Raw genomic sequence first — 9951 nt, forward strand, 5'->3', positions numbered from 1 at the left:
ACTGTCTCACCTTTGTGCGGAGTCAGCGTACGTCTTTCCAGGCGGGGAGGACGGATAGGACAATCCCTCAGGAAGTGTTCGGTACTAGCACAGTACAGGCAGAGGTTCTCCATACGGCGTCGTGTCCTCTCTTGAGGTGTCAGGCGAGACCGGTCGACCTGCATAGCCTCCACGGCGGGAGGCACAGGAACAGATTGCAGGGGACCAGAGGAGAGAGGAGCCGAGGAGGAGAAACGCCTCGTGCGAACAGAGTCCATATCTTGGCGGAGTTCCTGACGCCTTTCGGAAAAACGCATGTCAATGCGAGTGGCTAGGTGAATAAGTTCATGGAGATTAGCAGGAATTTCTCGTGCGGCCAGAACATCTTTAATGTTGCTGGATAGGCCTTTTTTGAAGGTCGCGCAGAGGGCCTCATTATTCCAGGACAATTCTGAAGCAAGAGTACGGAATTGTACGGCATACTCGCCAACGGAAGAATTACCCTGGACCAGGTTCAACAGGGCAGTCTCAGCAGAAGAGGCTCGGGCAGGTTCCTCAAAGACACTTCGGATTTCCGAGAAGAAGGAGTGTACAGAGGCAGTGACAGGGTCATTGCGGTCCCAGAGCGGTGTGGCCCATGACAGGGCTTTTCCGGACAGGAGGCTGACTACGAAAGCCACCTTAGACCTTTCAGTGGGAAACAGGTCCGACATCATCTCCAGATGCAGGGAACATTGGGAAAGAAAGCCACGGCAAAACTTAGAGTCCCCATCAAATTTATCCGGCAAGGATAGGCGTAGCCCAGGAGTGGCCACTCGCTGCGGAGGAGGTGCAGGAGCTGGCGGAGGAGATGACTGCTGAAGCTGTGGTAGTAACTGCTGTAGCATAACGGTCAGTTGAGACAGCTGTTGGCCTTGTTGCGCTATCTGTTGTGACTGCTGGGCGACCACCGTGGTGAGGTCAGCGACAACTGGCAGAGGAACTTCAGCGGGATCCATGGCCGGATCTACTGTCACGATGCCGGCTGGCAGGTAGTGGATCCTCTGTGCCAGAGAGGGATTGGCGTGGACCGTGCTAGTGGACCGGTTCTAAGCCACTACTGGTTTTCACCAGAGCCCGCCGCAAAGCGGGATGGTCTTGCTGCGGCGGTAGTGACCAGGTCGTATCCACTAGCAACGGCTCACCTCTCTGGCTGCTGAAGATAGGCGCGGTACAAGGGAGTAGGCAGAAGCAAGGTCGGACGTAGCAGAAGGTCGGGGCAGGCAGCAAGGATCGTAGTCAGGGGCAACGGCAGAAGGTCTGGAAACACAGGCAAGGAACACACAAGGAACGCTTTCACTGGCACAATGGCAACAAGATCCGGCAAGGGAGTGCAGGGGAAGAGAGGTGATATAGGGAAGTGCACAGGTGAACACACTAATTGGAACCACTGCGCCAATCAGCGGCGCAGTGGCCCTTTAAATCGCAGAGACCCGGCGCGCGCGCGCCCTAGGGAGCGGGGCCGCGCGCGCCGGGACAGGACAGACGGAGAGCGAGTCAGGTACGGGAGCCGGGGTGCGCATCGCGAGCGGGCGCTACCCGCATCGCGAATCGCATCCCGGCTGACAGTGGAATCGCAGCGCCCCGGGTCAGAGGATGTGACCGGAGCGCTGCAGCGGGGAGAGTGAAGCGAGCGCTCCGGGGAGGAGCGGGGACCCGGAGCGCTCGGCGTAACAGTAGCGCTCCTGCAGTGCATTTGACATCCACTTATGGTGTACCTCCATACTCAGAAGAGATGGGGTTACAAATTTTGGGGGGTATTGTCTGCTATTAACCCTTGCAAAAATGTGAAATTTGGGGGGAAACACATTTTAGTGAAAAAAAAAATTTTTTTTTACATATGCAAAAGTCGTAAAATCCCTGTGGGGTATTAAGGCTCACTTTATTCCTTGTTACGTTCCTCAAGGGGTCTAGTTTCCAAAATGGTATGCCATGTGGGTGTTTTTTGCTGTTCTGGCACCATAGGGGCTTCCTAAATGCGACATGCTCCCCACCAAAATTTGCTCTCAAAAAGCCAAATATGACTCCTTCTCTTCTGAGCATTGTAGTGCACTTCAGGTCAACTTATGGGGTACCTCCATACTCAGAAGAGATGGGGTTACAAATTTTGGGGGATATTTTCTGCTATTAACCCTTGCAAAAATGTGAAATTTGGGGGGAAACACACATTTTAGTGAAAAAAATATATATTTTTTTTACATATGCAAAAGTCGTGAAACCCCTGTGGGGTATTAAGGCTCACTCTATACCTTGTTACGTTCCTCAAGGGGTCTAGTTTCTAAAATGGTATGCCATGTGTTTTTTTTTTTGCTGTTCTGGCACCATAGGGGCTTCCTAAATGCGGCATGCTCCCCGAGCAAAATTTGCTCTCAAAAAGCCAAATATGACTCCTTATCTTCTGAGCATTGTAGTTCGCCCGTAGTGCACTTCAGGTCAACTTATGGGGTACCTCCATACTCAGAAGAGATGGGGTTACACATTTTGGGGGGTATTTTCTGCTATTAACCCTTGCATAAATGGGAAATTTGAGGGGAAACACACATTTTAGTGAAAAAAAAAATATTTTTTACATATGCAAAAGTTGTGAAACCCCTGCGGTGTATTAAGGCTCACTTTATTCCTTGTTACGTTCCTCAAGGGGTCTAGTTTCCAAAATGGTATGCCATGTGTTTTTTTTGCTATTCTGGCACCATAGGGGCTTCCTAAATGCGACATGCCCCCAGAGCTAAATTTGCTCTCAAAAAGCCAAATATGACTCCTTCTCTTCTGAGCATTGTAGTTCTCCTGTAGTGCACTTCAGATCAACTTATGGGGTACCCCCATACTCAGAAGAGATGGGGTTACAAATTTGGGGGGGGGGGTATTTTCTGCTATTAACCCTTGCAAAAATGTGAAATTTGGGGGGAAACACACATTTTAGTGAAAAAAAATAATATTTTTTTTACATATGCAAAAGTCGTGAAACCCCTGTGGGGTATTAACGCTCACTTTATTCCTTGTTACATTCCTCAAGGGGTCTAGTTTCCAAAATGGTATGCCATGTGGTTTGTTATTGCTGTTCTGGCACCATAGGGGCTTCCTAAATGTGACATGCCCCCCGAGCAAAATTTGCTCTTAAAAAAACCAAATATGACTCCTTCTCTTCTGAGCATTGTAGTTCTCCCGTAGTGCACTTCAGGTCAACTTATGGGGTACCTCCATACTCAGAGGAGATGGGGTTACAAATTTTTTTTTTTGGGGGGGGGGGGTATTTTCTGCTATTAACCCTTGCAAAAATGTGAAATTTGGGGGGAAACACACATTTTAGTGAAAAAAATATATATTTATTTTACATATGCAAAAGTCGTGAAACCCCTGTGGGGTATTAAGGCTCACTTTATTCCTTGTTATGTTCCTCAAGGGGTCTAGTTTCCAAAATGATATGCCATGTGGTTTGTTTTTGCTGTTCTGGCACCATAGGGGCTTCCTAAATGTGACATGCCCCCCGAGCAAAATTTGCTCTAAAAAAAGCCAAATATGACTCCTTCTCTTATGAGCATTGTAGTTCTCCCGTAGTGCACTTCAGGTCAGCTTATGGGGTACCTCCATACTCAGAAGAGATGGGGTTACAAATTTTGGGCGGTATTTTCTGCTATTTACCCTTGCAAAAATGTGAAATTTGGGGGGAAGCACACATTTTAGTGAAAAAAATATATATTTTTTTTACATATGCAAAAGTCGTGAAACCCCTGTGGGGTATTAAGGCTCACTTTATTCCTTGTTACGTTCCTCAAGAGGTCTTGTTTCCAAAATGGTATGCCGTGTGTTTTTTTGCTGTTCTGGCACCATAGGGGCTTCCTAAATGTGACATGCCCCCAAAAAACATTTTTAGAAAAACTCACTCTCCAAGATCCCACTGTCACTCCTTCCCTTATGAGCCCTCTACTGCACCCGCTGAACACTTGACATACGCATATGAGGTATTTCCTTACTCGAGAGAAATTGGGTTACACATTTTAAGAAAATTTCTCTCTTTTTACCCCTTGTAAAAATGCAACATGTGAGTGTAAAAAAATGAAGATTTTTAATTTTCTCCTTCAACTTTCGGCTATTCCTGTGAAACACCAAAAGGGTTAACAAACCTTTTGAATGTCATTTTGAATACTTTGAAGGGTGCAGTTTTTATAATGGGGTAATTTATGGGGTATTTCTAATATGAAGGCCCCTCAAATCCACTTCTAAACAGAAATGGTCCCTGAAAAAATCCGATTTTGAAAATTTTGTGAAAAATTGGAAAATTGCTGCTGAACTTTGAAGCCCTCTGATGTCTTTCAAAAGTAAAAACATGTCAACCTTATGATGCAAACATAAAGTAGACATATTGTATATGTGAATCAATATATAATTTATTTGGAATATTAATTTTCCTTATAAGCAGAGAGCTTCAAAGTAAAAAAAAATGCAAAATTTTCTAATTTTTCATCAAATTTTGGAATTTTTCACCAAGAAATGATACAAGTATCGACAAAATGTTACCGCTAACATAAAGTAGAATATGTCACGAAAAAACAATCTGAATCAGAATGAAAGGTAAAAGCATCCCAGAGTTATTAATGCTTGAAGTGACAGTGGTCAGATGTTAAAAAAATGTCCGGGTCCTTAAGGTATATTTGGGCTGGGTCCTTAAGGGGTTAATACTGTACAGCAGTGGTTTCCGAACTGTGGACCTCCAGCTGTTGAAAAACTACAACTCTCTGCATGCACGGACAGCCAACGGCTGTCCGGGCATGCGGAGAGTTGTAGTTTTAAAATATCTGGAGGTCCACAGTTTGGAGACCACTGCTATACTGCCTAGAAAGCTCAAGCAGCAAGTAGATCCTTCAAGATCCCAATGTGTATAAATATTGTAATATAGAGGACTGTATTTTCTAGTGAGTGGTTGCACTATATTTAAAAAAAATGAGAAATCCCGGCATGAGCAATAGCTGTCCGGGCATGGTGGGAGTTGTAGTTTTAAAACATCTGGAGGTCCGCAGTTTGGAGACCACCACTATACACCAAATAGATCCTTCAAGATTCCATTGTGTATAAATATTGTTATTTAGAAGACGGTATTTTTTAGCAGGTGGTTGCACTATATGACAAAAGGCGAGAAATCTAACGCATCGTGATGTGACAGTGACCACTCGGCTCTGCTACATCTGCATCTGATGTCAATAGAAAGGCATTTCATCAGATCAGGTCTCCAAACTGCAGAGCTCAAGCTGTTGCAAAACTACAACTCCCAGCATGCTGGGAGTTGTAGTTTTGCAACAGCTGGAGGTCCACAGTTTGGCAACCACTGCTTTTCAACATAGAAAGCTCAAGCTTTAAGATCCCAACTTATATATACATTTTATAATTGAGAAGATGGGGGAGATATTCATTAAAACCTGTAAGTTCCCTTACCAAAAACCGATAAGATCCCTTCTTTCATTTTTATCAAGGCCTCTGAAAAATGAAAGAAGCAATCTGATTGGTTGCTATGGGCAACTGATCACCTTTTCCTCTGCTCAGGTTTAGATAAATCTCCCTTGTAATATTTTGTAGCAGGTGGTTGCACTATATGACAAAAAGAAGAGAAATCCTGGCATGATCGGACAGCCGTCAGCTGTCCGGGGCATGCTGGGAGTTGTAGTTTTAAAACATCTGGAGGTCCGCAGTTGGGAGACCACTGCTTTACAGCATAGAAAGCTAAAGCAGCGAATAGATCCTTCAAAATCCCAACAAAATATTGTAAATAATGCACTATATGACAAAAGACGAAAAAATCCCACCCATGCAGCGCCCGTAAGGGTCTATTCACACAGCAGAATTTTGGCACATCTGCACCAATTCCGCTTCTGCATTCATTTGGGGGGGTTTCTGGCTTGTGCGGAATTAGTGCGGAATCTGCATACGGAAATTCAGACGAGTGAATGGGAGCGCGGGATAGAAGTCTATTGGGCTTTAATTCGAGGCGGAATCCGCATGTTGAAATTCTGCCGTGTAAATAGATCCTGATGGGTCATCTGGACTGGTTTTATTTACACGCTTTAGTGCAAATGTTCATAGAAAATATACAGGTGTAGCGGAACAAAATCTGTCATTGGGACAGCGTTGTGAAATGCGCCCATAACGTTCTTTGCTATGTAACGCTACGATGAGAAAGACTACTCGGCTCTGCTACATCTGTAACTGGTGGAAGGACATCTGCATCTGTCATCAATAGGAATGCATTTCATGAGTTGATCCATAGGTCTCCTAATTGCAGATCTCCAGCTGTTGCAAAACTACAACTCCCAGCATGCCCGGACAGCCGTTGGCTGTCCGGGCATACTGGGAGTTGTAGTTTTGCAACAACTGGCGTTCCAGAAACCGATTCTGTAGGAGAAGGAAGGTGAAGGGAAACGAATCATGCGGTTCTTTTATAGTAGTGTGAATAGTCAAATAGCGAAGAAGAGAAGCGTGAGCACAGATAGCAAATGGACTAAGAAAGAAGGAAGACATATCCAGCGTATAAGCTCATAAGGGGTTAAAAAATATATGGACACACACACACAGGACCCTATAGAGGTTCGATCTCTTACCTGCATGGTAACTGGAGATGGAGTAAGTGGAAGGATGCTGCGAGCCCGGAATAGTGTGACAATGGTAACACTGTGCGGTGCCTCCTCTCCGTTCTCAGGCTCTTATCCAAGTCTCCAGGAAAAAAAAAAAAAAAAAGCCTCTTTTGTGTTAACCGTTTGCTCACCACACTCCTTGAACCGTGCCGGCTCATCTTGCTTCATTTATAGACAGTATTCCCACAAGAATGCAACGCAAAAAAAAAGATTAAAACAGATAATTCTCATTCTCTGATAATATTCACTCAGTATTGACTTCACGTTTCCACTGTCAATGTCCTCGGATAGAAAGAAAAGGATGTGGAAATGTGAGTTTGTGGATGACCCGTGGGATGCTTCGCTTGCGCCATATGGCGCGATTATATCCTTATTAGGAACATCAATTTTTTTTTTCGGGCATGCAGATTTACAAAGATTGTCTGCATATTAAGGAAATATGGGCATGTTGACATAGTGTTTTTTTGGCGTAATGTCCTCCTGGAAAAATTTTTAGCATACAGCGGGTGCCGGCAGAACATGGCTACACTAGGACCGCTCGAAAATGCGCCGTCTCCATAGATGGTAATGCATTTCCAAACAGATTTTGCAGAAAGAATTGACATGTCAATTCTTTCTGCAGTGGCCGAAACTGGAATTTCTGTGGCAGATGTTTCTGTTATGAAAATTCTGCAGTGTGCACGGTCCAGGAGAATCCCTTGAAAACAGTAATAATAATAACTATTTATTTGTACAGTACACATAGATTTTGCAGCGATGTACTGTATACTCAAATTGGTCCCTGTGCCCACTGGGGCTCACAATTAGAGATGAGCGAATTGAATCTGACGAATCAGAATTCATTATGAATTTCATGAAAAATTTGATTCGTAACGAATGCGAATATTGCCGCGATTCAAACTCCATTTAGTGCGGTCCAGGCTCCAAGGCATCTAAAATGGCGGATCCACATGTGAAGATATGGGGCAAGGAATCCTGGGAAGGCGGGAACAAGGGTAGGCGGGATGACCCTGAATCACATGCAGGATGCAGCCTATAAGCAGCCAGTCACCCCTGTGATGTCACAACCGTATATAATCGTCAGCCATATTGCGGCCAGTCACTTCACCCTTACACTGCAGAGAGATAAATAGGGACAGACAGTGTTGTGTGCTACACAGAAAAGCTTTTTCCAGCAGCAATTTACCTCCTAGTGAAGTCAGCGTTCTGTTGGACAGAGAGCAGTTTGTTTGTCACAGAAAAGCATTCTTACTGCAGCGATCCACCTCCCAGTCACTGTCTACAGCATTCTATTATAGAGAGGATCAGAGAACAGTGTGTTGCACAGAAGAATAGCAGCGATTCAGCTCAAGCACAAATCCTGCCTAGAAGCACTGATAGGAAAAGGAAATGAGATTGAGAAATGCAATTTTGGCTGTAGTACACAGCGACTGTGTGCTGCAGCACTGGTGTCTACTGCTGGTGTTGTGCACAAAAACTTTTTTAAGCGTACTGTAGCACATTTTTCTGCCCTCATAAGTGCATACCGCATATGTACATCTAAGTGTTGTACCATTTTTTTTCTGATAAAGTCTCAAGGGCCTAGTTACTGTGAAAGGGCAGCCAAAAGTACTCACCGGCTTTTGTTGTACACATACTTTTTTTAAGCGTCCTGTAGCACACTTTTCTGCCCTCATAAGTGCATACCACATACATACATCTAAGTGTTGTACCATTTTGTTCCTGATAAAGTCTTAAGGGCCTAGTTACTGTAAAAGGACAGCCAAAAGTACACATCTGCTGCTGTTCTAGACAAATACTGTTTTAAGCGTAGTGAAGCTTATTGTACTCCCCTCATATACACACTTAGTATGTCAGGCAGAGCTGTGCACAGAGGAGTGTCAGAGGTCTAAGTTCATCATGCACAGGCAGAGGTGGCAGCAGACTAGGGGCGAGGGGCAGCAAGAGTCACAGCAAGAGGCCTGATCTCCCAGTATCAGCTAGCGGTCGTGTCTCGACCAGCAACCCATCTGCAGTCATCGATTGGTTAACACGGTCATCCACTTCATCGCCATTGACATCTGATACCCCCAGTCAACAGTGGGTGGGTTCCTCCCATTGCCTCTGTCCTATGCTGTTCCCTCCCCTAAAGAAGTATATTATGCTGTGGGTTCAGCTCCACTATTCAGTGAAGACGATCTAATAGAGGACAGTCAGCAGCTACTGCCCCGCCAAGAAGTGGAGGAGACATCCGCCACTTCCTCCACTAGTCGGGAAAGTAGAGATGAGGAGAGTGGCGTGGGAGGTGGTGTTGCAAGTGTTCAGGCTCCTTAAGCAGACACTGTTGAGGAACCTAAGGAGGACATTAGTGACGTGCAGATACAACTCAATGATGATGAAGACGATCGCACTTGGGAGCCGGGTGCAGAAGGAGCTTCATCATAATCAGGAGAAGTGGGTTGCAGGTTGTGCGTGAGGCAGCAGCTGAGCCAGCAAGGTGGTAGCATGGTTGGGAGTCAGCATGGTGACAGAAGTGGAAAGTCTGAAGCCAAATGTGCCTGGGGTAAACCACCTGCTTCGCTGCAGCCTACCTTTACGGGAGGTAGTGAAACAGGGGTTCCTTGAGATGGCAGCAGTTGCAGTCATCATGCACAGTGGGAAAATCAGCTACTCGGCGGTGTGGCAGTTTTTCATCAAGCATCCAGAGGAGGTTAACATAGCCACATGCAAGATGTGTCGGCAGAAGGTGAAGCGTGGCCAGGGTCCCAATGCTGGCACCACGACCCTGCGCCAACATATGTTGCCCCACCATATAGCGGCCTGGGAGAACCTCGACCACCTCAGCTGAAAGGAGCTGTGTCATACCCTCCTTCTGTCACTCCAGATGCTCCTGCGCCCACTCATCCAATGGCGCAGAAGTTGAATGTGCTCCTGTCCTAATTGCTGGTGCTGCAGTCCCTCCCTTTTCAAGTGGTGTACTCTGCACCTTTCAGAGAACTGATGGCTTGTGCCGAGCCGAGGTGAAGAGCCCCAAGCTGTCATTTATTTGCCAAGAAGGCAGTACCAGCCCTGCATAATTTTGTGGAAGAGAAGGAAGGCCAGTCCTTGAGGCTGTCGGTGTGTACCAAAATGCATGGCAGCACCGATGTCTGGAGCTGTAACTATGTTCAGGACAATACATGTCCTTTATGGTCCACTGGGTGAATGTGGTTCCTGCACAGCGACAACACCAACTTGGAAAGGTCACGTAACTTCCTCTTCCACACTCTCAGGCCGTTGGTTCTGTGACAGTGTGTGACTCCGCCTCCTCATCCTCCACCATGTCCTCAGCCTC

At 45.8% G+C, this 9951-nt stretch overlaps 1 protein-coding gene across 2 annotated transcripts in view; it reads right to left on the reverse strand.

The window, feature by feature from the left end:
* The window catches only part of KCNIP3 (potassium voltage-gated channel interacting protein 3), a 190160-nt gene extending 183470 nt beyond the window's left edge, over positions 1–6690 (reverse strand). For both annotated transcript variants that reach the window (XM_056571375.1, XM_056571374.1), the window contains exon 1: positions 6606–6690. In XM_056571375.1, coding sequence (XP_056427350.1) covers positions 6606–6611 — 6 coding nt within the window. In that variant the 5' untranslated portion in view covers positions 6612–6690. The remainder of the gene's footprint in view (positions 1–6605) is intronic.
* Between the last annotated feature and the right edge of the window lie 3261 nt (positions 6691–9951).

The sequence above is a fragment of the Hyla sarda genome, chromosome 4 (assembly GCF_029499605.1).
Source record: "Hyla sarda isolate aHylSar1 chromosome 4, aHylSar1.hap1, whole genome shotgun sequence".
In the NCBI taxonomy this organism is placed as follows: domain Eukaryota; kingdom Metazoa; phylum Chordata; class Amphibia; order Anura; family Hylidae; genus Hyla; species Hyla sarda.